The 26,035-nt window shown below is 36.3% G+C and overlaps 1 protein-coding gene across 2 annotated transcripts in view; it reads left to right on the top strand.

Moving 5' to 3' along the window:
• Positions 1-2,558: 2,558 nt before the first annotated feature.
• Positions 2,559-26,035, top strand: part of snx8a (sorting nexin 8a) — a 58,508-nt gene continuing 35,031 nt past the window's right edge. Inside the window, exons 1-3 of one of the 2 annotated variants that reach the window (XM_028813922.2) lie at positions 2,559-2,717; positions 14,337-14,464; positions 22,042-22,171. In XM_028813922.2, the coding sequence (XP_028669755.1) occupies positions 2,696-2,717; positions 14,337-14,464; positions 22,042-22,171 (280 nt within the window). In that variant the 5' untranslated portion in view covers positions 2,559-2,695. Of the gene's footprint in view, positions 2,718-12,835; positions 12,924-14,336; positions 14,465-22,041; positions 22,172-26,035 lie in introns of those variants that run through there. The other variant, XM_051933632.1, reaches the window with a different exon arrangement.

The following is a 26,035-nucleotide window of genomic DNA, read 5'->3' as shown; positions in this document are numbered from 1 at the left end:
CAACCAGATGGGCACACAAATACACAGACAGACACTTGACCTTTTATTACATTGAGAAAAGAATGTTGAGGATGGAACTGTCAGGCAAGAGGAAAAGAGGAAGGCCAAAGAGGAGGTTTATGAATGTGGTGAGGGAGGATGTGAAGGCAGTCGTTGTGGCCAAAAATGATGTGAAAGAAAAAGATAGATGCAGATGGATGATCTGTTGTGGCAACCCCTAAATGTGAGCAGCCAAAAGAAGAAGAAGACAAAGATTTGGCAAGAATTCATTAATTTTACTGTGATATAGCTTGCCAAGTCCTTGCTGGGGTTCCCTTTGTGAAAGAAATAGTCTCAACACACAGAAAAAGGTTTGGAGCAGCCACCCACATATTGTCCCTGTCTGCAAAATGGTCTTGTGAAGAGCACGGATGTGCAAAGGTCAAGTTCCAGACTGAACTGATTTGACTGAGGAAAAGATGGCAGATTTAAAGGCAAAGCCTGGAAGTGATGTCTGTCATGGCACCAGAACCAGAAGTGATGTCTGTTGTGGTGCCGGAAACCGGAAGTGATGTTAAATCAGGCAGGTTTTACCAGATTTGGCCTGCAGAGATAACAGAAGTAGGTTTAGCACACCCCTCCATCCACTGGCCTGACTGGTAATTACCTCCACTTGGTCCACTCAGCTCCCACCTAATCGGACATATATGACACCTGCTATTTTAATATATGAGAAATCACCTTGGGCCCTCTGGTTATGTCATAAAGTTATCCGATGTGCCTAGGTGTCCAGAGAATATGCATTATATTAATATATGAGAAATCACCTTGGGCCCTCTGGTTATGTCATAAAGTTATCCGATGTGCCTAGGTGTCCAGAGAATATGCATTATATGTTTTCTTTTTGGTGTGATTGTTTTATTAACACAATGAGCATACTTGCTTACATGACTGTATCTTTGACTAATTTTTGTTACTGTATGGTTTGTTCTCTAAAATAAAATTATAATTGTGTCCACTAGTGGGTGTCACAGACTCCCAAACCCCAGACACAACTGTACTAACTCCAGCCTTGGGTTCAAATATATGTTTTTTTAACACAATACCTTTCAACAGGTCTCACAATCAACTCTTTCTTTCTTTTCCATCCTTTCCTTACTCCTTCCTTCACTTCTCTAGGCAAGCATTGTTCTCCACGCAAGTCCAACTGCCCAGAAGAGGTGAGGTGGTCCCTTTTATGCAGGACCTGGGAGTACGTTCAACATCAGGACACTGCATGGAGGAAGCACTTCTGGGTCAGATGGAAGCCCCAAGGAGTAGGGACTGCTATTCCCTATGGCTCCCCCTAGCAGCACCCACGGAACCGAACAGGGCTGCCCACAGGACTTCAGTTTCCACTACTCCATGTAGGTTTGTGTATGGGTACAATGGCCCAGAAATGCTGCCACATAGAGTATCAGGAGAGCATACAATCTTGGAAGGCTGTCTCCCCCTGTCCATCCATTATGCTGGCCTCCTGGCTGGGTAAGGGTCTTCTGTTAAGTCCCAACTCTGGCTCAATGTAGCTTTCTGCCCTCAGAGTCACTTTTGGGCAAGCCTCACATTCATTTCTATGGACAAGGGCTGGACCAAGTTAACGCCACCCCTTGTGGTTCCTGGTATCTCTGTATTCTTTCGTGGTCCATAAAAGTACCAAATCTATTAGGCAGCTTCTAGTTTACCTCACCTAAAGGCAACACAGTCCCATTACTTATAATGTCAGGACTCTGTGCTGCAATTGGGTTACAACTACCTACCAGTTTGCTCTTAATAAGGTAACACAGTCCAGCTACCATGTAATAACCTTCAATCACTAACAAGGTATTCTGCTCTTGAATACCAAATGTCTGTAGTGTCATTCTCTATGTGATCATTCATCGTGAACCCTGTAAAGGTTAACTGAATCTCTTGTACTTTGTTGCCTACAGACTTATTTCTAGATACTGTATCTGGAATTGAATTTCAGATCTCAAAATGAACAGGATCATTTTGAGTCTATTAGAGTTATTATCTTAAAATGCCAAACCAACCCCCCGTTTCTGCTCAGGATAAAGCGGGTTCAGAAGATGGATGGATAGTGGATAGATGGATGGATATGTTCAAATAGACGTGATCCGTTATGTCTGTAGTACATTTTCAGATATTTTAAAGTGCATTTTGAGATGTATCTAAATGTTAATTTAGCTTACCATAAAATATATTTGTATTTCTTGACGCATGAACTTACGATAGTTCCTGTGGGTTTACATATGCAATTACTCTTCTACTTGGATAACATAAAAAAAAATATTTCATTCCACCGACATACAATCTGGAACGAAAACCACTTATACGCAGCTGTCTTACAACATTGTAAATGCCGATTAATCCTCGTGACTGAGTTTTTGGCAGTGTGGTAAGGTACTTTCTCCGATATTAGTTCGCCAACTCTAATTTGAAGCCGACGTCAGCATAAGCGGTAGCGTACAATCTGGTCTGTTTCCTGTACAGACCCAAGACGCTCCCCTCGCCTAGCTGAAACGCACACACTTGTAGTTTCGTCACTCCGGGTAACATGTTATTGGCCCGCTACTCATTAGCTTAGAAGAGCGCAACCGCTGGGCGCCTGTGTTTCTGTTGGCTGTTCTCTTCGCACGATCACATGGAGGAGCTGCGCGGTTCACATGACTGTTGAGCTATGGAGGGGGCTATCAATGAAGGTAAAGTAACTCGTTTTCTGATGCTATGAAGTTGCTTGACGCCATATATGTGTTGTGGTGAAATTTAAGGACACATAGTAGTGTGAGCACGTCTTAATTTTAGCGATAATTTACCTTGGGAGAGGTAGAAATTACAAAAGCGACATGATTTCTCAGCCTTGGAATGGTTAACAGTGCGTGTTTGTTCTCTCTACGTTCATTATTTAATTTTGCTATGTAGTCGATAGTACCAGCGCGACACTTGGCAGAATTAAATTGCTTATCATCGCTGGTGTGCTTTTGATGAATTCCTCGACTATTGACTTCTTGCTGGGGCACCTCGTCGATGTTTTCGGGGGAAATCCTCTTTTGCTCATCCCGATGCATATAACAGTCCTGTGATTAGCTTTGCTGCAGGTTACAATTTTCCTATTATTACCCGAGTCCGCTTCTCTTCAGACATACTGAAACTGGGATAGCAATGTGTCGGAGAGATGAATCGTTAACGTCCATCCGCCCGTTTTCTTTTTTATTTATATTCTTAATGAGTTTTAATTAAAAGCAAATAACAATCTATGCATTCAAATCAAACTTCACAAACCGAAGTTCAACCCCCTGACCCAAAAAGAAGGAAAGAAGAGCCAACCAACAAAGCAAATCTTTAAAAGCAGCAAGGAAAGTATCCTTTTCCTCGATATAGAAGCTTATTCTGTTCTGTCTTTGAACAGATCCTCTGAGTGAGAAATTATTTTTTTCCAATTTCAAATAGTATAGGACATCAGTTACTCACTGACTTGAAAGTGGTGGGGTGGGAAATAGGTCTGTTTTCTTAACCCGGTTATTCAGAGCTGGGTCATTTGGAAATGATGTGCATTAAAATTGGACTAGACGAGGGGTAGGTTCATTTCTGTTTTGTTCTGGCTGTGCTGAAGATATTTGATTTCTTGTCTTGATCGATTTGTCTGTTTTACGTCTAAAACACATATGTGGGGCCTAGATGAGGATATTTTGCACATGTTCAAACCGGTGGGGTGTGTGCAAAAAATAAAAACAAAAAATGGAGTTTACAGTGCATCTGGAAAGTATTCACAGCGCATCACTTTTTTCACATTTTGTTATGTTACAGCCTTATTCCAAAATTGATTAAATTCATTTTTTAAAGTAATTTTTTCCCTCAGAATTCTACACACAACACCCCATAATGACAACGTGAAAAAAGTTTACTTGAGATTTTTGCAAATTTATTAAAAATAAGAAAAATTGAGAAAGCACATGTACATAAGTATTCACAGCCTTTGCCATGAAGCTCAAAATTGAGCTGTGGTGCATCCTGTTTCTCCTGATCATCCTTGAGATGTTTCTGCAGCTTAATTGGAGTCCACCTGTGGTAAATTCAGTTGATTGGACATGATTTGGAAAGGCACACGCCTGTCTGTATAAGGTCCCACAGTTGACAGTTCATGTCAGAGCACAAACCAAGCATGAAGTCAAAGGAATTGTCTGTAGACCTCTGAGACAGAATTGTCTCGAGGCACAAATCTGGGGAAGGTTACAGAAAAATTTCTGCTGCTTTGAAGGTCCCAATGAGCACAGTGGCCTCCATCATCCTTAAGTGGAAGAAGTTCAAAACCACCAGGACTCTTCCTAGAGCTGGCCGGCCATCTAAACTGAGCGATCGGGGGAGAAGGACCTTAGACAGGGAGGTGACCAAGAACCTGATGGTCACTCTGTCAGAGCTCCAGAGGTCCTCTGTGGAGAGAGGAGAACCTTCCAGAAGGACAACAACCATCTCTGCAGCAATCCACCAATCAGGCCTGTATGGTAGAGTGGCCAGACGGAAGCCACTTCTTAGTAAAAGGCACATTGGAGCCCGCCTGGAGTTTGCCAAAAGGCACCTGAAGGACTCTCAGGCCATGAGACAGAAAATTCTCTGGTCTGATGAGACAAAGATTGAACTCTTGGTTGTGAATGCCAGGCGTCACGTTTGGAGATCACCAGGCCAATACCATCCCTACAGTGAAGCATGGTGGTGGCAGCATCATGCTGTGGGGATGTTTTTCAGCAGCAGGGACTGGGAGACTAGTCAGGATAAAGGGAAAGATGACTGCAGCAATGTACAGAGACATCCTGGATGAAAACCTGCTCCAGAGCGCTCTTGACCTCAGACTGGGGTGATGGTTCATCTTTCAGCAGGACAACGACCCTAAGCACACAGCCAAGATATCAAAGGAGTGGCTTCAGGACAATTCTGTGAATGTCCTTGAGTGGCCCAGCCAGAGTCCAGACTTGAATCCGATTGAACATCTCTGGAGATATCTTAAAATGGCTGTGCACTGACGCTTCCCATCCAACCTGATGGAGCTTGAGAGGTGCTGCAAAGAGGAATGGGCGAAACTGGCCAAGGATAGGTGTGCCAAGCTTGTGGCATCATATTCAAAAAGACTTGAGACTGTAATTGCTGCCATTGAGCAAAGGCTGTAAATACTTATGTACATGAGATTTCTTCGTTTTTTTTTGTTTTTTGTTTTTGGTTTTTTTTTTTTTTTTTTTTTTTTTTTTTTAAAGTTTGCAAAAATCTCAAACTTTTCATGTTGTCATTATGGGGTGTTGTGTGTAGAATTCTGAGGAAAAAAATGAATTTAATCCATTTTGGAATAAGGCTGTAACATAACAAAATGTGGAAAAAGTGATGTGCTGTGAATACTTTCCAGATGCACTGTATATAGGTTAAAGTGGTCTAGGCTGTAGATATTAATGGGACATCTTGGGCTAGCTGGACCAGCACAGTCACTTTACCATCATTTATGTTTTATCAACCTGTAAGGGCTATTATCCCTGGCGCTAGTAGATTCCGATACCAGACTTAATCTTCTCATACATGTATTTGTTGCATTCGGCACTTTTCATTGTGCTATATTAAATCCACATCAAATTTTGTCTGTCATGTACAGTTATACATTGTGCAATATATAGTGAAATTCATAGTCGCTAAACTCCCAAGACTGCATTAAAGGATATATACTAGGACATTTAACAGTAATGCATGACTTTTATATCCCTAAAAATCATCATGTTAAGGGGCAGCAATAACATGCATTATATTAAAATTATATAGGTATGTAATAAGTAAATTATACATAGTATAAATGAATTAGTAGGGCATCATGTAGCTCTAGGCACTATCTTCATTTAGGATGTGGATTGACTGCAGGAGGGAAAAAAAATTTAATCTCTCTGAACTGGTCTTTGTGCTACCTTCAAAAAAACCTCAGTGCCGCCAGAAGAGGTTATCACTGGGATGGCTGGTATCTTGTGATAATTTTCTTTGCCATTGTTTCACATTGCTTTGTATGCAGTAAATCTCCTGGAAGCTGGAGAGTGCACACCTAGTGATATGTTCAGCTGACCGCACCATTGTCTGTAGAGCCTTGTGGTCTTGCTACAAGCTATTTTCACTTTCTTTCAGGATATTTCCGTTGGCAGATACGTAAAAGTTCTTTAGGAACTGGAAGGGCAGCCTAAAATCCCTGAGGCGTCAAAGGTGGTGAAAACGTTGTAATGCCTTCTTCGCAAAGGTGTCGATGTGCTTGGACCATGTCAGGTCCTCTGTAATGTGGACACTGAGGTATCCAAAACTGTATATAATGATATACCTGAACTTGAATTCCAGTTTTTAAATGCTTATGGAAGTGGTTAGTGGTATCTTGATTTATAATATGATCTCTTTTTGTTACATACTTGCCCATCATTGTTTTCTTTAAAGACCATGGTGTTTCCACCTGTCTTAGTTTTTATTTGATCTCTTCTCCATTTGGTTTGTTTAAAAAAAGTAATAAATAAATACAAGCTACTAATTCTAACATGCATGCAACTCAATTAAGAGGTGGCACTATTAACAAGTGGGTGGTGCTAAATATGTAGGACAGCAGCAAATTGGTGAGTGAAGAAATGGAAACTACAAAGGCAAAAAAAGTCTCACTCCTAAGCGTGCTAATGTAGTGTTGCAGAGAGATTGGGAAAGAGAGAGTTTAATCCTTGAATTTTATTTTTTGAAAATGTTCCTTATTTAAAGGAGCATCATTTGTAGATTCGATTCCTGTTCCAAAGTTGCAGTTAAGAATTTGTAGTTAAGATTAAAGTGCACCTTGAAAATCAGCTTCCTTGTAGGGTTTGCACAGGTTAACTGTGGCCCTGGATGAAACTGGTGTGACCACGAGTTTCACATGCATAGTTCACATGGGGGTGTATCCAAACTCATATTTGAGTACAGTGTGTATTTGTATATCCGATTATTTCTCATGAGCCTTTGCAGCAAGTCTCACACAGACGAGGGCAGAACATTTATACTATAACTGCTTTAGCAACCCAAGCAAAAAGAGTTAACTGAGTGGAATATCTTCTGTATAGGCTTTTAACTTCAGAATCGGAATCAAAAGCAATTATTGGGTTCCTGGAGTCGGTGTATTGGGGGGGGACTGGGCGGGATGTACAGACTCTGACTAAATGTAAATTGTAATATAATGTGTGAAAATGTCCAATTTCACATAAACTAATTTAACTTTTTTTTATATATATATTCTAGCCATTCTATAAAAAGTCTTTTTTTTTTTTTTTTTTTTTAACTTTATAAGTTTTGTGTTTTGATTAATGTCACTCAGTGTTTGAAATGTCTTTAATAATAATATAAAAAGCCACAACAGCACTGCAACAGCCTTTAAGCCCAAACTTAAACGGGTTACTGTGCTATAAAGTACCCTAATGATTCATGTTGTCAGTAATATGCCTTGTATCTTGTGTGTTATATGCTTTGAATCAAAATAGTAAATATGAGTCCAAGTATAAATTTTGGAGTCAAAGTTGGTAATATGATAAATTAATGGGTCAGAGTCAAATTTGTCATGTGCAGAATCCACAGACCTAAGGAAGTGAAAAAGGTTAAAATAGAATCAAACTGGCTGCTTTCCAAAAGAAAATACTTAAGTGTTTTAGGTGTGTGATGTATAATGTGTGTACATGCCAATTAATAGTGCACATACTGTGCATGCACAACTTAAGAAGGCAACCAATTCTGACTTGTAGAACAGACTTGGATGTTTAATTCGTCTTGTGCAGTTGCACATCTGGGCCTTCCCCTATTAGTATCCTGGTAAGGTCTGGTTTGTCCCCTTGTATCAATTTAATAATGGACACCTTTGTATGAAATCTTAAGTTTTTTGGCAATCTGTTGTAGGGAATAACCTTTCTTTTGCAAAGTAACACTCGACTGATGTATTTGAGGAAGCTGAATTGTTTTACCAATTTGTTAACCCAGAATTAAACTTTGGGAATTTCAGTACCTTGCAACCCAAGGAAAGGCAAGTTACTTCCCATATTAATCTCCTTGAGCATGAGAAAATTGCTATATAAATAAGAAGTGTTGTTGTTGTTATGATTATTCTCCAGAAACTGCTCTTCTAGCACAATTTTAAAGGTTTGTCTGTTAGCCAGTTAGCATTTAACATGATTAAGCATGAGCTAAGAAAGTTTACCATTAGGACAATGGATTAGTGACAGCTGAAAATGGGACTTTGCAGTCACATGGGAACAGTAAAATTTAGAGTGGTCATTTTAAACAGTACTAGTTATTCACAACTTTTGTAATGTCCTGGCTCAATAAAAAAAGTTTGAAAGCTAGTGTATGTACCCTGTGATATATTTTCAGTCCACCTAAGTATTGTTCTTGCTGTGAGCCCTGTACAGCTGGAATGTGCTTGATCTTGCCCTGATCCAAAAATAAATTAAGTGAAATCTGCATATGTATATATATTATGTATATAAAAGCAAGCTTTTTTTCTTTCTGGCCAAGCACGGCAAAATTAGTTTATATATCATTTTCTGGATTGTTATACAATTCAGAACACCCCTGTCTATTAGTAAATTAAAAAAAGAAACAAAAGTGTCACAGGATTGTAAAATTTCCAGTATTCCTCACTTTTTTTTTGAGTTTTGATTTCTGCATGATTCCTAAAAAAAATAAAGCGAGGAACAAATATTTTAAGTCTTGCTGAGTGTATTGTCTCGGACAGTTGATGAGAAACTGTGCCATTCTTTTCACACACACACACACACACACGTCTCTTTCAGTTATGGGAAAAGTACAAGTGAGCACAAAGAATACTTGTGAAGTCTACACTGAAGGCATCCAAGGCTAAACGTGAATGTGTGTGTGTGTGTGTGCGCGTGCGTATGTATGTAAAACAACTTGGATCACATGTCATTTTCATATTAAATATGCCAGTTGTGGGAGTCTCTCCAAGTAGAGGGAAATCGATTTAAAGTTTCTTGTTTAACAGGTTTTAGTTGTTGTGAAGAATGTTAGCAAGATCACTGTTCACTGCAACTTTACATCCATAGATTAAAAATGTTTTTTAACTACCAAAAAATATTTCTGCAAGAGATTTTTTTAACAGCCTGAAAAATATAAACTTAAATATCACTAGGTAAGGTAAGCTACTTTATTTTCTCATCATATTTTTTTTTTTTTTTTTTTTTTTTTTTTTTTCTCCAAAGTAATGCAGTGTCTTTTACACTTTTACTTGCACAGGCTTCTTTTATAATTTATTAGTACTATAAACATTTCAAGGTGTTTGTTTATGTATGTATGTATGTATTTATTTTATTTATTTATACATGGTGCCACTTTTTTAGGCTTATTATGACCAACATATAACCCCTTCTGAAAGCACTTTGTTCAGTGTCCACAAGGTTTATCTTTAATTCTTAAAAGACTTGAGAAACAAATAATTTTGGGTTCCTTTCAAGTAGATCTGTAAAATGTAAAGTTGCTTGAATTGTATTGGGCAGTGGTTGAGGTATCAGTGTTGCATTTTAAAGTGCAGCTTGTTTTGAAGCCAATGTAAATAAGCCTTATCTCTCAATTTGTATTTTCCTTGGAGAGACTACTTAAATGCCTTTGGGGCACGTGAGTTTGTATGCCACTGTGGCCTTGCTTCTCTTATCTGTAGTTACTGGTTTCCTAAAAGAAACCCTTTTTACTGGGGTTGGCAACCATTTCCATATTAAGTGTCAATTTACAAGTATTAACAACTGGTTGCCAGTAGACAATAGCATATAGTTTTTCAGTTTTTGCACTCATGGCTGTGTTATTGATGGCTAGTTAAACTCCTCTTGATTATTACATTAACTGGTGCACACACAGAACATGTCCATATTTACAATCGGCATGTACTGAACAGTAAATTGGATTTACAGTTTTAGTGTGATCCCTGTCTTTGATGGCTTAGTTGTCATATGTCTGGCGTGCAGAATGTTAATTTTAGCTACACACGGACCTCTGAATGGTCTGTTGTAAGTTGGCAGCAAGTTGGACTTAACATTGGCTTCAGGTGTGAAAAAATCTGTTTGCACATATAAGTGCAGAAATTAGTGCAATGGCTTCCATTTATAAACATGACAGTTTGTCTGGTAAACTCTTCCAACGGGCCAAAGTGGATGCTACTTTTTCATTGTCAGTGTTTACAGGTGGTTTTTGGAGCTCTGTGAATGTACATATCCATAATGAAGATAATTTGAGCTCAGTCTGCTGAATATCAAACTTCTCCATCCACTCAGAGGGGTAAAGCCAGATTTTTCTTCTCAAAGTTTTCCATATCTTATAAAAAAGAAAATATTGGGCTGTTTTCAAGACTTTGAGCAAGTCTGGAAGAAAATCCACTATAAAGTTCTTAAAAATACTTAATAATGAAATCAGGGTGGAAAGGCTGATGTGATGACAGTGAAAGAATTACTATTATTAAAACAACAAAGGTTCCAGTTTGAATATCATGACCGAATACTTTAAGTTTCACCAGAAATGCCTTTCGTGCATCGAATAAAGCCAACATAGTTTGATAGTGATGTCCTATAAAGTCCATCAAAAGCAAATCTTACTAGCCGTCACTCGTTCTGTAGCTCCAGGTAGTTCAAAGCTTTCTCTTCTAAAAATGTGCAGATCACATCAAAGCACTTGACAAACCACTCCAAAAATTTCCTAAAACTGAGCCTTGTCACAGGACAGTGGATAGACAAATCCTTGTAAACCGTGATCATCTCTTCTAGTGGCAATCAAAACATTTGGTGCATCAATGACAAGCAAGCAATAAGAAAATTAACAACTGTAACAACCGTGTCCATAACCGTGGTTAAAAAAAAAAAAAAAAAAAAAAGTCAGGATTTGTTATTTTGGAAAATAGATTTTCCCAGGTGAATAATGCAATGAAACTTTGTGACGAATTGTCCGATTTGATTTTTAGTTAAGATCTCAAACCTTCTCTGCTTCCCCACCATAGCAGCATCACCATCATTTGTAGTGGCAAATATTTTCTTCATGTCTAGACCTCTTCTTTCAAAATGGTCAGTAAAAGCTCTTGCCACATCTTCTCCTTAAGTACTATAGTGCCATACATATGTCTAAGGCAGCAAAGTTCTCCACTTATACAGATTCCATCACTGTATCTTACAGCAACTGCTAGATGTGAGATATCATTGATATTCACACTTTTGTCCACACCCACATTGAATACTGGTACATCTGTCAGTGCAATTTGTTGCTATAAATTGACATTTTCTGCCATTTTGGAAATCCCCCTTTCTACAGTTCTTGCTAAAATGGGCAAATCTCTAATTCTGGACATAATTGTTTTTTGGTAATCCATTAAATTAAACATCGCAACTGCTTAGGAAGGTTTCTTTCAAGTATTTTTCCATCTATAAATGGTTTTACATATTTGTCAGTACATCCTGAGAGTTTATAGCTGCCTTCTTTAGCCTGAATTTTGACATTTCATTGATTTTTATCATATTATTTTGCTACTGTTCTCCTGATAAATTCTGCTGTGTGCCTCATCCTTGAATTTTTTTCCCTCATTCTTTGTTTTAAAGTGACTCCATACGCTTGATGTTCGGCACGCAACATTTTCACACTGCACATATTGATCCCCTCTTGCAGAAAAACCGAACTCCTTCATCCACTCGGGCCAGGAAGAAACTATCTGCTACATTGACTGCCATTTTCCACAATGTGTATTGGCACAAGACCATGTCAATTAGATAGTTTTGGCAATGATTATGGCTATATATATATATATATATATATATATAATGTATGTATGTAATTACTATATAACGTTTTCCACTGCCTACTAGGTGATGATTAGCAAACTTTGCACAGATATGCTTTAATGAGAAATGTCCAATAATTTTTAGACATGTACTGATCTGGGTTCCAGTGAAAATGGTACATGTCTGCTACAGCATTCATGTCTTGAATTGCAGACCGCTAGTTCGCACTGTTTGTTTGGAAGTTTATATATTACAAAAATTTAGAAATTAATTTTAAAAGAATTCTGCAGGATGTTTTATCACCTGTATATTTATGCCCTGACAACTGCCATATTTACAGCTAGAGAGTTCCAGCATATGTGGGGATTGATATAATGCATAGTGACGGACTGCTTTTTAATGTTCATATTTGGATTCATCCTTCTAATGGGCATTACAGTTGCCACTTGTGTCTGGTAGTATTGATTTAATTTACACTTCAGTTGTTTACGCTATGACAATCCACATAAAACGGACATACTTTATGTCGAGAGTTACCACTGTGCCTATTATCTTGTCTAATTCTGGTAAAGTGCTTGTTGTTATAACAATTCATTCACATACCAATCATGATTTCAATATTACATTTGAATCATCTTGGTTTTCTATACTCAGAAGTTCAGTTCACTTTAACTTTGTATAGCATTCCTCTCTGATGAATAGCTTAGATGGCACAGACATATTTATAGATATGAACCAGTAATATCCATCCTTCATTTCTTGCCTAATCCAGTTCAGACTCACAAAGAACTAAAGACTGTTTCTCTTACATCGGGCCTCACCCATACTGGGTGCCAGTGCCTCACAAAATGCAATTCTGCACTCACTCATACAATGTCTGAATATAACTGCTAACACCAATTCCTTTTTTATTTGAGAAGAGAACCAGAGCATCCAGAGAAAACCCCACAGGCACATGAGTGCCTAGAGCAGCATCTTAGATAGCATTCCTATTGTGATCTTCTTTCCATTGGTCTCTTCATTTATATCCCCCAGAAGGTGTTTAACCAGAAGGAGTTGTTCCTCAGCTTTGTGCCTGATCTTACTTAGCCATGCTGGATTCTCTGGCCTTCAAGCCTTCCTTCTGGTGTATGTCCCAGATTGCACACTTCCATGTTCTGTCTGGGTGGAACAAAAAAAGCGGAGAACAATTTCTGAGTCAACCTGTAGTTCTTGGGGCCAGTCGCTCTTCTTCGTGAAGGTTCGGTTTGAGATGGAATAAGATATGAGAATATGCCTAAACATACTATTAAAGCAAACAATAAATGTTCTATGCATTTTCTCAGTTGCTCCCAAACGAGGAATTCAGGAAACCTTAATCTATTAAATTAAACAACATGTTAGGGATGCAAGAGGAAAAAAAAATTGAAGATTAGTTCTCTCAAAAAACGATAAGACAAATTAGTATCAAAAGAGAGGGAAGCTGTAACTTAGTTTAGGTTCCTTCAAAAAAATAATTACCTCTAGATGTACCCACAGTTCTTTGAAATACGCAAAGTCAAAATCTGGCCATCTGTATGCTGGTCAGCGATGCTACAATCTGGTACGGCTCATGATAGTTTTGTAATTGTGATTTAATCATATAATACATGGTCTCAATCTTTGCCAAAGGCTCCCAGCCATTCTGTAGTTTCAATTTATGTCCAAGGAGAGTTGCATTGGTACTAAGCAGAAGAGCAAAAATAAAGAATGGTAAACAGCCCGTCATGATGATTACAGCAATTTTATTTTACTAACTTAAGAGGAGAATGTTTTTTGTCTTTAACGTAGCTGAGCCACCAGTTACATTACCAAACCAGTTTGGAAACTTGTAGTATTCATTCTCAAAGTGTGGTCCATAGGCGTGCATCATGTGGTCTGGAATGAGACAGTCTGGTACTTTGTTTGTATATAGGTATTTTTATTTTTAACAGGTTACTGTCCGACATCTGCGTTACAAAATGAACTTCAGTCCAACAAGAACTCGTCTGAAACAACCATTATGGAGCACACCATCTGACTTCCCTTGCTGTTGTTAACTATAGTGTATAATTACATTTGTCTTGCATGGGCATGTGTTTGTGGAATTTATTTTTATAAATTAAGGGGAATTTTCAATGCAAATATTCTTCTTTAGAATTTCCTCATTATCATGTGACCAATCTTTCATACCCTTTTTAATGGAGAAGTGTAGTAAATTTAAAGCCTTATGACTGGGGACTTAACGCTGGTGAATTTCCCTTTCAGGGCACACTTTACAATTGATCTTTTTTTTTTTTTCATTGTGTTATTTAACTAACAAAGCTCTGCATAAAGTTTTATTACATAATTCGTACTAGTCTCTTTCATTTTTAATCATACTTCCTTTTGGTAGAATTAGAAATATTGATCTTAATACAGATGCTGCATACATAAATTAATATTAATGACTATTGAGAGTACTTACTGTATTTAATGCCGCTTTTTTTTTCTTTCTTTCTTTTTTTGGCAATTTCTATTCTTCCTCCTCCTCCCACCTCTCAGGTTCTGTACCTCCTTATTACCGAGAAGTATATGAGGCAGTCTGCTGCAAGCAGGATGACAGAGTGCAAGCTGAAGTGTTCCATAGATTGTTGAGCAGGACAGACCTCCCAGCTTCTGTACAGACTCAGGTAAAGAAAGAAAAATCACTTGTATCTCATAATTAACTTTTGAGTCTGACTGACAATTTTGAAAATGTAGATGTCTGTTTTGTAGTAAACTATATATTTATCTATTTTAAATGTTTGAGAGTTGTATAAAATGCTTATGTCATACTTTTAACTTAAGTAGTTAGGTGTGTTTGCGTTTTTCATGAACAAAGGAAAGCACCGGCAGTCGATTTTTTTTCAATAATTTATAAAATGTTACTTTTTTAGGTATTTTACATAATACATTTATTAACCTTTCATTAATTTTACCTTTGTAGTAATCTTTACATTTTCACTGTAGTGTGAATAGCACTATCTTTTTCCTACTGTATAGCACAGATACTGTTAAAATAAAAGGTAAAAATTTTCAACAATTACTTTTGCGAAAAAGTTTTGCAAGTTCAATGCAGTACTGATTGATTACTACTTTTTCATTTTTAAATTACAAAGATATTACAATATCTTTGTACACAGTCTTTGTATTGTGTACATATAATTTCAAGTGATTATGCTTGTAGAGAAAAGCCAAGCAAAATGACACCTTTTATTGGCTAACTAGAAAGATTACAATATGCAAGCTTTCGAGGCAACTCAGGCTCCTTCTTCAGGCAAGATGATCTTGCCTGAAGAAGGGGCCTGAGTTGCCTCGAAAGCTTGCATATTGTAATCTTTCTAGTTAGCCAATAAAAGGTGTCATTTTGCTTGGCTTTTCTCTACATTCATAATGGCTAACACGGTACAACACCCTAGTACTAAAGTGATTATGCTTTAAACAATGGGAATAAATTGGTCAATTGGTCAGCCATATTAGTGTCTCTTGATAATCAGGATTTACTGTTTTTTTTTTTATATACACTGATATTAATGTAGATATAATTTCTAATGCTCTTATGGCAAAGTGCAAAGATTGCATATACTGTAATGCTGTTTCTTCCCAAAGTTGCTATTTATTCTTGTGAGACATCAGGTTACAATAAAGGACAGTAATGTTTTGAAGTGTTTTGTGGCTGATTTCTAAATGCTTATTTTCAAAATAACACAGGAATAACAAAACTCCAAAATAAATTTTCAGTTGCAAATCTCGAGTATTAATTTGTAATGTTGCACTTTAAAAGGATTAACATTCACTGATGCAGTGCAGTTAGAAATGTTTATTTGATTAGTAACTAGTTTCTTGGGTGGGGTATCCATTCTACATTTCTTTTGAATTTATCTCTACTACAATCAAAGCCTTATCCACCAACTTACTCCACAATGTGAGAGTTTGACCCAACTTAATTAGGTTCAATGCTTCATTTTACAATTCATTTATGGCTTCTGATTTGAACTACTGCCTTTCAACAGGTTACAGTATGTTTAGAATAGTGGTGATAAAACCTTGCATGTAATGTAACATTGATTTTATTCCTCCTTTGACTTCTCTACAGTGAATTTCTTCTCCATATTTAATAATTTTCAGAACTCTACTGCAGGAATTATTAAGGCTAAGACATCTGAGAATAACCTTCAGTGCTCTTTGCTACATAATACCATATTTATATTTTACCTGGAAGCTAGCTTCTAATGGTGTAGGTGAAAACATTCACTGTTTTTTCAAGTGAGCAGGGATCATAGTCTATTGCTTGAGTGGCACATGAACACTGTAAACCTGACAGTGGCTGTCCTCATGAAATGTAGTGATAAGCTGTTCAGCTCCCTCAGTCTTACATCCTCAGACATTTGAAGAAAGCCCAGATGCCTTCAAGTAAGAATGGCTTTGTATTGTGTGCATGTATTCAAAAATGTGAAGGTAAACTCATACCACTTATAGTTAGAATTTAACCAATTAATATATTATTTTGCTCCATTTGTAAAATAGACAATAACTTAAGATGCTCTAGTCTATACATTATGATATTAAGAGGTGCAGTTGCAACGCTGAGTGTGCTTATTTACATTGAATCAGAGCTCCAGATACTATTTTTATTTGAAAATTTTATTATCTAAAGCTGTGTAGAAAAGTATCAGAATTTGAATGCCATTAATATCATGTTAATTAGTAAAATAAAAATAAGCTGCAAATGGAACTCTCTTGACATGTGCACGCAATCTACTTGTTTCTTTGAAAATTACATTAAGTAAATAGCTGTATTGATACCAGGTCAGATTAAACAAGGGGCAATAGATTTTCACAAAGGGCCGATACAGGATTACAATACAATAAAGATTTTATTATTTTCATTTAACAAAAAATATGTCAAAGCAAGTGTATAAGCAACAGATTACAGCAAACAGAAGCTAATATGTTTCTATGCAACACTGCAGGATCTCTGTAACAAGCAAAATGCAGGTTACATTGATCAGATATGTAAAGTTTTTGTTATTCATTTGCTTTTCAAATATGTGTTTTGAGTTCATTTTGTAATTTTGAGTTCCTAACTGGCAGAAACATTCTTGTGCTGCATATCGAGTCACCTTCTCTTTTTGATGTTAATACTGAAGAAATTGTTGTTATAAGAAGCTCTTGGCTGGTTCACACTAGTGTATATATTAAAAAAGAGCTTGGGAAGTAATATTGTGTGATCTAGCTTCAGTCAGCACATGGGGGGGTGGTATAATGTCAAATTAGAGGGGTCCAAGTTAACTTTGTGTGTTAAATGTCTTTGAGAAGTCATGACTTGAATGTGCCATAATTTTATGCACACAGAACAGCTAAAGTTCCCCTGTATGTAATGTAAAAATGAGTTTCATTTAGAATCTTTTCATACTGGCCTCCTTGCTGTTGCAAAGCTTATTCAAGCAACTGTCAAGCAAACCATTATTCAGCTGTTTAACTTTTGTTTGGTAAAAATATTGTCCAAGAATTGATTGTATCTGTTTTGATAGTCAAATTCGCATGAAGACCCACCTGTTATTTGATTTTGTATTACTATTGTACTACTTGTACAGATTTTTGCCATCCCTTGTATTCATAGTAATTGTACTAAAATGGGAGTTTTACCTCAAATTTCTTTTTATCTTTGCCTGTTGTCTTTGCCATTTAATTTTCTTGGACGTTGTAGCTGTTTGGATTGTAAAGTACATTTTAATGCCACTTTTAAACAGTGTTAATACTGTTGATAAAAACTAAGATGAAAAATGGTCGTCAATGATGTTTTTTCAGCGACGAAAATGGAACAAAAAAAATTAAAACACACCTTTAATGATAAAAAACTAAGACGAATGCTTTTATAATCATTGTTGATGAAAACTAAACAAAATGAAAATATTGCAGACAGACAACTGGACAGTGAGCGATGTGAAGCTCATTGCACATGACATTACACAACAAATAACGAGCATGAATGCAGTGGTGCAGTTTTAAAAATTTGTAAGCACGCTTGTAATTGGATAACACTAAGTTTGGGTGCCGGCAGGAAATCCTCATGTCAGCCAGAATCCTGCTCCATTCTGCTCTATGTTGGCCAATGTGATTTATTGAAAAAAGCGTTCAAACATATGGACCAACTTTAATTACAACGCTGACAAAAATGTTACTCGATGTAAGCTGCATGGAAAGAATCTCACAGGAAAGAACACCAGAAACCTGAAGAGTTGTCTAGAGGTGCACCATCCTGAGATTCATGCCAGGGTGTGTAACATTATCTAGGTGGTGACTTACCTGATGCCAGTACTGTTACCTCTGGCTTTTGTTCACCCTGCTAATACAAATGCGTCAAGTGCTAATGGGTAAAACATGCATATTAATTTAAAAAAAAATAAAATAAGCCAACTCACAGACACACACAGGATTTTGTTATTGCCATGTTTTATCCCTTTACGAGTTACTTAAACAGATTTGTGTTGCTGTGACCACGCAATCGGATGCGCTCAACCTCAGATGAGTTGTAGGTGTTTAGCTTGTACTGTCTCACATTTGGTACAGTAGATGAACTGACGGGGCGATTAATTAGTCTTAACACAGTGTCCTGTGCAGTCCAGATAAAGGAACGGAAGCTTCGCAGTTGTCCTTTGATTGTAATGAGCAAATTACTCCTCTTTGTCCACGTATACATCCATTTTGTAACTGGTGCATACAGTTCAAGTTTGCGGGTGAAACCACCTTGCACAATCCACTTGCACATTGGGGCACAGTGGCAGTGACGACAACAGTCGTAGCAGTTAAACATCGAGGCAAGTTTCAAATGAAGTGGCTTTTTGGCTTGTCTGCATCACCGATAAAATGCAGCTGCTCCATTTGTTAATACTAAGATTTCAGTCCTAGAAGCACATCTCCCAATTAATATGATAAGTTTTACACAGGCAGTTACCAGATTGCTTTATGCTGACAGTGTTCGTTATCAGTCTTGTGATCGGATATCACCGTTATGTATGACTTTATCATGCACTCATTCAAAATCGTGGTGTGACAAGTACCTTTTATCTGTTGATTTAGAAAGCGAATGTCTTTTTTTTTTTTTTTCCTTTTAATTTAGTAAAGGGAAAGTAAATCTAGATAATGCAGGGACCTTTCCTGCTTGTCATCTTTAAACTTTTGTGTATAGGGCATGTGTGTATTGGTACATTACACTACTCTTGGGTATTTTGACTTTTTTATTACCTACCCCAGATGTTACCTTTTGAGTTTTGTGCATTTCAGCACCTCCCTTAGTGTTAGAAGAAGCTAAAATACAATTCCTGTGAGGCTTTACTGCTAGAAATGTAAAATTTTCCATCCACTAAAATATTGATACTGTTCTTTTTTTATAGCCAATGTTCTCCTTCATCCTGGTGTAAGACTCCTGCCTGCTTCAGTCACATTTGGTGCTCTGACATGGTGTAACTGCCTCCTTTGATCTCCGTGATATCATAGGACATATAATAACTGTACACAGAAGAAAAAAGAGAGAAACAGAATTTGAAAGACAAAGGGAAGAAAATATATATCCTGAAGCTATATAGAGGCTTCAGACAATAGGTGAAGTCATAAATATCATAAGAATTGACAGAAAAACTTTTAATTTTTTGCATGTTCAATATGCACATTTTCAAAGTACTTTTTCTAGAAAGGCAATATTGCAATAAGCAGCTTGACGCACGTGTCTGTTTTTGTGCTGTTTTACTTCTAAGTTTATATGAAAAACGCAACCCACAACAGTCTCATTTGAACAGAGTATATACATACTTGAGGTAAAACAATGCCAATTATCTATAATAAAATACATTATTTTCAATATGTTTTCACTGTCATAAATGTACCCGAGAAGCATATTTTCTGAAATTTAGAAAAACTGGTTCACTTAGTACACAATTTTCCAAGGCAAATTATTGCACAACTACGCCATATTTGAGAAAAAATAACTTTTGAGTTATAAAATAGTGAATGTATAATTTTAAAGCATACATATGTGTCTAGTCTTGTATATGTAATTTATCCATTTTTTTTTGTTTTGATCAGTTTATTTATACTTTATTTTCCTATAGTCTTGTGTAGTTTGTAAAGCACCTTGTGATTGTGAGTGCTAGGTATGGTAATGTTAATATTGAGTTAACTTTCTCAACCTGTAGTTGATTTTTCTCTTAAGTGTCATTTTGCTTAACCTGAGAATGAAAAAAACAACCTGCTGTTGTTAGAAACTCTAATCTTATTGGTACAACAATCGATTTGTTACTGTGCCTTTATTAATAATACAAATATATCAGTATTTTTCTAATTGTAGTGATCTTAACATTTCATGGATGATATCTAGTTAAGTAGATCAGAAATTGATCTTTTGTGTGTAGTGACTGCTACAGCTCAAGTGTGACATGGTACAGTGAGTTGTGCTTTTTATAGGTTTCACCTTTGCACGTCTTTCATATTCATCTTCTGACTGTTTTTCGATTAAATCGGGATCCTTCAATCCTTTTAATTAATGGCCTGTTTTTGACCATGGGACTACCCCTGCCTGAATATCAGTTTTTTTTTTTTTTTTTTTTTTTTAAATGGATGATGGCCTTTTTCTATCCTGTAATTCCCTGATTACTGGCATTATCAGGTAACGCAGGAAGGGATGGCATATTAACTATGTGGACTTGTTGCTAATTATGTGAAGTGCAAAAGGTGCAGTCCGGATTAGTAATTGTGTCCTTTTACCTACCTTACCCACACTCTACTTTCTAACATTAACAATTACACTTTTTTGTCTTTATCATGGTAGCACCCAATGACAACTTTTGGCAGTGATTATGGTGATGGTTATGCAACTTTTGTGAAATGAGCCACCAAAGACATGGGCTACATACAACTGACACATTTTGAAAGCCAAGGATTTTAAAACTTAACATGTCTTGATTCTTTCTGGTTCATTACTGTGTTAATCAAAATGTAAAGCTCTGTATGTGACAAGGCTGTTTTTGACCAATAATTTAGACTTAAGTATTTCATATTATAAGTTTATTAGCTCGATAATGTATCATGTAAAATATTAGTTTAAACTTTTTTATGCATTGGCCTCTAACACTTTTCTTGCAACAACCACTGTGCTTGACTTTTCTTAGAATGCTGGAAGTCTTGTGGTTTCATCCTCCCAACAGCTGACATTGTGCTTTGTGGTGGCACCTTTGTGATTTATAGGTGTAGTAAACTCTCTGTTCCTAGTATAGAATGAAATTGATGTATCTAATGACTGCAGAGTTTTAGATATGCTATGTTAAATTCCATATCTACACTAGGGCTGGTATTGACTACACTGCCCTTTATATAATTCAGATGTCTCAAAAATTACAAGTCGTAAGTGATAATTAACCAGTTTACGAACGGCTATGATAAAGAAGTCCAGTTTATACAAAAGCCTAACTATGGATATGATGCCATGCTTGAGATCCCTTTGCCACTGACCGCTCCATATGAGATTTATATGTATTTTTTCAAGAGTAAGGGACTAATGTTGACCCTATTAAAAACTGCCATATCTTAACTGCTGCCAGAAGTAGAGTTAATGGAGCATACCACTCCTAATGCCAGTGAAAATTTCTTCTATTTACTAATGTATAAGCAGCTGTGAAATGGACAAGGCATGGCTACATGAAGTAGAAAAATAATTTCTTCTTTGGTTTGGATACAGTGTAGCCCCCTTACAAACATGTTTGTACAATGGATGACATTTACTTCTTTGTTCACATTAGTTCCTGGTTGCGACATGGGAAATATTGGATAGACCTTTGTGTCATAAATTGTTTTAAGTGTCCCACAAAATAATTTTATTAACACTGTGCTATGCTTAGATTTCTTTCTCCATAGCATATGATTAGCACATAAAAATAGACATTGGCTTGTCAGATTTTGTATGTGAGCAATTAAACTCATACTTGAATGATCTTCATGTATTTCTTTTTAAGAAAGTTGTAAATACAAGATATTTTGTTTTCTTTGCCAACTTATTGATATTTGATTTGAGTCCAAAGTGTTACAAAATGTTTCTTCCTCCTTAATAAAGCTTTCAACTGCTTTTTTTTTTCTTTTTTTTTTCCATGTGCAAACCAAGATGTAACTTGAACCAAAAGCTGAAAAATACGGACTATGTGGGCATTTAAACCCCAAATATTTATTTATTTTCCAGATTGCAAGCCAGCTGGACTGTAAGGAGGGATTCCTTTCAAAACTGTCTCTGTACAAAGGCCTGGCTCTTATTGCATTGGCTCAGCAAGGGAAGCAACCAAGCCAAAAACTCCTGGAGAACTATACGCAAGGTATAATTAGCAAAGACCCGATGTGTACAGTATTGTTCAGTGTCCTGACATAGCCAGTTACTTATTAGGCAAATATCTGTAATATTTCTGTCAAAAACAGGACTGCAGATAAATAGAAGTTGGAATGATAATTTTATTAAGAATTTTTTTATCTACACAGTGTGTTTTGTATCAAGTGCACTCATAAAAATCTCTCTACCTTTATTGTATTATAACAAATTATTAGTTTAATAATTATTATAAAATGAGTCAGCTGCTGTTATAATAAAATAACAGTAAAACCCAGCTTAATTCTGCTCATTTATCACTGTTTTATTATACTGTGCATGCTAGGTAATTGCTGACATTAATTACCAATATTGAGCACTTGGTGTACTAAGATTCATTAAGTCATTTAGTAGGTGTGGAAAATGATTGCAGTGGCAGGAGACAAGTAAGCTATGCGAGGGCCTCAAACAATAACAGCTGTGCAGCATTAAAAAGTGAGCAGAGTGATGGCTAGTGCATGTGTGATATATTCAATACCTTTATGCTTCATGGAGACTGTCACTTCTTTGGCATCATGTTAAAATGGTAAAGTTTTCTATGTCCGTGTGGCTGTCGGCTTCTTTTCATGATGGGCTATTACGGAAGCCAGGTTCTATTCTGACTGCCTGCTGTGCTGACAAACACAATTGACCAACAAGTCACCAAGTCATATGTAACGGGAGTACAATGTGCACATTGTCTCGACACTGGAGATTTTTTTAATGCCAGATGTAAATAAATGTAAGATGGTTTCCTTGAAATTGTTTTCATTTTATATTATTTATTAATTGCATTTATTTGCCAAGCAACCAGCATTTTCATCACATCTTGATGAAAAGAAAAAATCCAGCTCTATAAAACTAAAATCAATTGCACTTGCACTTCTTTAAATATGGATTATATACACACTCCCAATAATAACGCCTCCGATTCCCATTGAAAAAGCAGATGATTCTTAAGCTAATATAGAAATTAAGAACTGTAGCTTTAAATCGAACAGCTTTAAAATAATCATTATATTAGTCCGTTCTTCATGCAAATTAATATATTTTCAAGGATTCTGCAAACTTAAGACATCGCATTAGTGCTTCAGCATATCTAAGCTAAGAAAGAAGTTCTTTATATGCAAATGTAACCATTAAAAGTTCAATCAGTAACAATAATAACACACACATTTTGGGTGGATTAATTATAGTAAAAATTCAAAACATTCCAACTTATGATTTTCCAGTCTTTTCTTACTTTTAGCAGAATTACTACTCACTGAAAAAGTACACTTTTTTTTTTTTTTAGTTTCCTGAGAAGTTTCTAATTAACGATTTCATCTTTTAAAAACTTTTAATAATGATATAGTTGCAAGTAGCATCATTTTTATGTCATTGACGCACAGCTGAACATCATCATAAAAATGAAAACTAGTGTTTTTGAGTAAGACCCTTGTAGTGGCCACTAAAAAGGAAAAAGAACACGTTTCTTGTATTCAGAACTGAGTGGGCACTATATCTAGAAGCAGACAAAATAAGAGAATATTACAATCTTACTTATGCACAGACTCAAACATTAATGTTAAGTAAATCAAATGATTTTAAAATGAATGAAATTTAAGGATATAAAACTTAGATACCTTTTAATTATGACTTTAGTGTTCAAGCAACAAACCTACAATGGAAATATTGATTCTTCAAAACCAAAGAAATGGGTCCAAGCCTGTATTGGTACTGTTGTATTGACAATGTTAATAAATTGGCTTTGATGTTTACTATAGTCATTTAGAAAAAAGTGGTGAGGATGAGTTTTGGCGATGTCCCCATTTACTTTATAGCTGTAGCCTTGCTCACATAAGGTGGATTGCACAGGCTGCTCAGTGAAACTATCAATTTGAAGAGAGATTAAACCCATCCTACTCTCCCAACTTGCCTACCATTCCATTGAGCTACCTCCATTGGACGTGCTCTGCCAATGATGAAAGTGTCAAATTTGATATAAAAGAGAAGTTGTTCAAGCAAAAAACATTTTATCTGAATGGCATAGAAAAGCTTTGTGAATGATGTAAGCAATAAATGTATGTGTTCATTAGTATTAACATAAACTTGTTTGTTTTTACTGTTTATTTTTCTCAAAATGTATACTGGACAGAGCTAATAGCAAGTTCTCTCCATAAAAAGCAGGTATTGTTGAAAGTAGTAAATAAAGGGATAGACATTTACAATATCACAGAAAACAAATGGATACTTCAGTCTAGTACATGTAATAAGAATCACCTACAGAGGTTATGAAAGATGGAGTAACGTAGCTGAGTGAGTGCCGGCAAAGAATTGCAAAACTATGTAGAACAGTAAGAAATACATCATCAGGAGTTACTAAGGGTCTAACACCACAGTTGGGCCCTCTGTTAGTCTTTACCACAGCTGATGTTTAGCTAGCTTTCTGAATTTCTGCCTTAGTTCAGCATGGAGATTCAAATATTTTTTTCAGACGTTTGTCCATTCAGGTATGCAGATGAGAAATGGATAAAGAGGTGGCCCAGCTGCCTTTCTTCAGGAACAGGCTCTGCATATTCATCTTAGGCCTATTGTTATAGCAGTGAAGATATCATATGCCACTGATAGTTTAATAAAAAAAAATAAAAAAAAACTTCTAAAAGATCTGTAGCCTGTCTTGAACAGATATTCAGGATCCTATGAGAGTAAAAAAAAAATTACTGGTTAAAAGCAGCAAAATGCAACAAATGTAAACACAAACATTATGCTCTTACAAATTTGAATAAACTTTTTTAATATATAAACTAGTCTTTAAAGGACTAAAAATAGATCCTGAATATTTCAGAAGGAAGCTTTTAGATATCACTGTTAAAAAAGAACAAAGAAACCAAACAAGAATGTGCTGATGCAGATTTTTTTTTTTTTTTTTTTGGTAAGAGGGAATTTACAAAAAAATTCCTGGAAACAGTATAAATACCTGGACAAGCTCCAAAGAACAAAATCTAATACAGTGTCATACTTCATTTTGAGAATAGGCAACATAGCGTTCATTCTTGGAGACTGGAAAGGATTACATAATTAAAATATTCCTACATATATGTGGATTGACAAACTGTTAAGAGTTTCTAAACCAGCTTTGTTTACTACATATTTGTGAGGAGCCAGAATCTATCCTAACATTGGACAGCTGCTAGGAATCTGTTCAAATGTACAACAATCGTTTAAATACCATAGCCTACCTGAGTATTTTTGCTGACCATGTCCATCCCTTTATGACCACAGTGCACCCATCTTCTAATGGCTACTTCCAGGAGGATAATGAACCATGTCACAAATCTGAAATCATCTCAAGCTGGTTTCTTGAACATGACAAGTTCACTGTACTCAGATGGCCTCCACAATTTGGGATGTGGTGGAACGGGAGGTTCTCATCATGGGTGTGTGGCCAACAAATCCTGCAGCAACTGTGTGATGCTGTTGTGTTGCTATGGCCCAAAATTCCGGAGAAGCATTTCTAGGACCTTGTTGAACCTATGCCATGAAGAATTACGACTGTTCTGAAGGCAAAAGGGGGTCCCACCCAGAACTAGCGGTGTAACTAATAAAGTGGTCTGTGAATACATGTAGTATCAAGGACTCCTTCTCTTTTACTCCCATGGGAGTCACTATTGCTACTCCCCTAGGACATGATGACTTTGTGTTCAGAATTCATAATTGGATGTATATTATGTTGGTGGACTACACCCCTTTCAATTCTCTTTTACTTGGTGACCATGGACATTAGAGTCGTCTATTTAAAAAATTGTTTAGATATTGTATACATAAATGTGCATTTTAATTACCTTGAAGTACAAGT

The sequence above is a fragment of the Erpetoichthys calabaricus genome, chromosome 11 (genome assembly GCF_900747795.2).
Source record: "Erpetoichthys calabaricus chromosome 11, fErpCal1.3, whole genome shotgun sequence".
Classification (NCBI taxonomy): Eukaryota; Metazoa; Chordata; class Cladistia; order Polypteriformes; family Polypteridae; genus Erpetoichthys; species Erpetoichthys calabaricus.
Note: the sequence above shows the minus strand (reverse complement) of the source record. Positions and strands in the feature narration are given on the sequence as shown.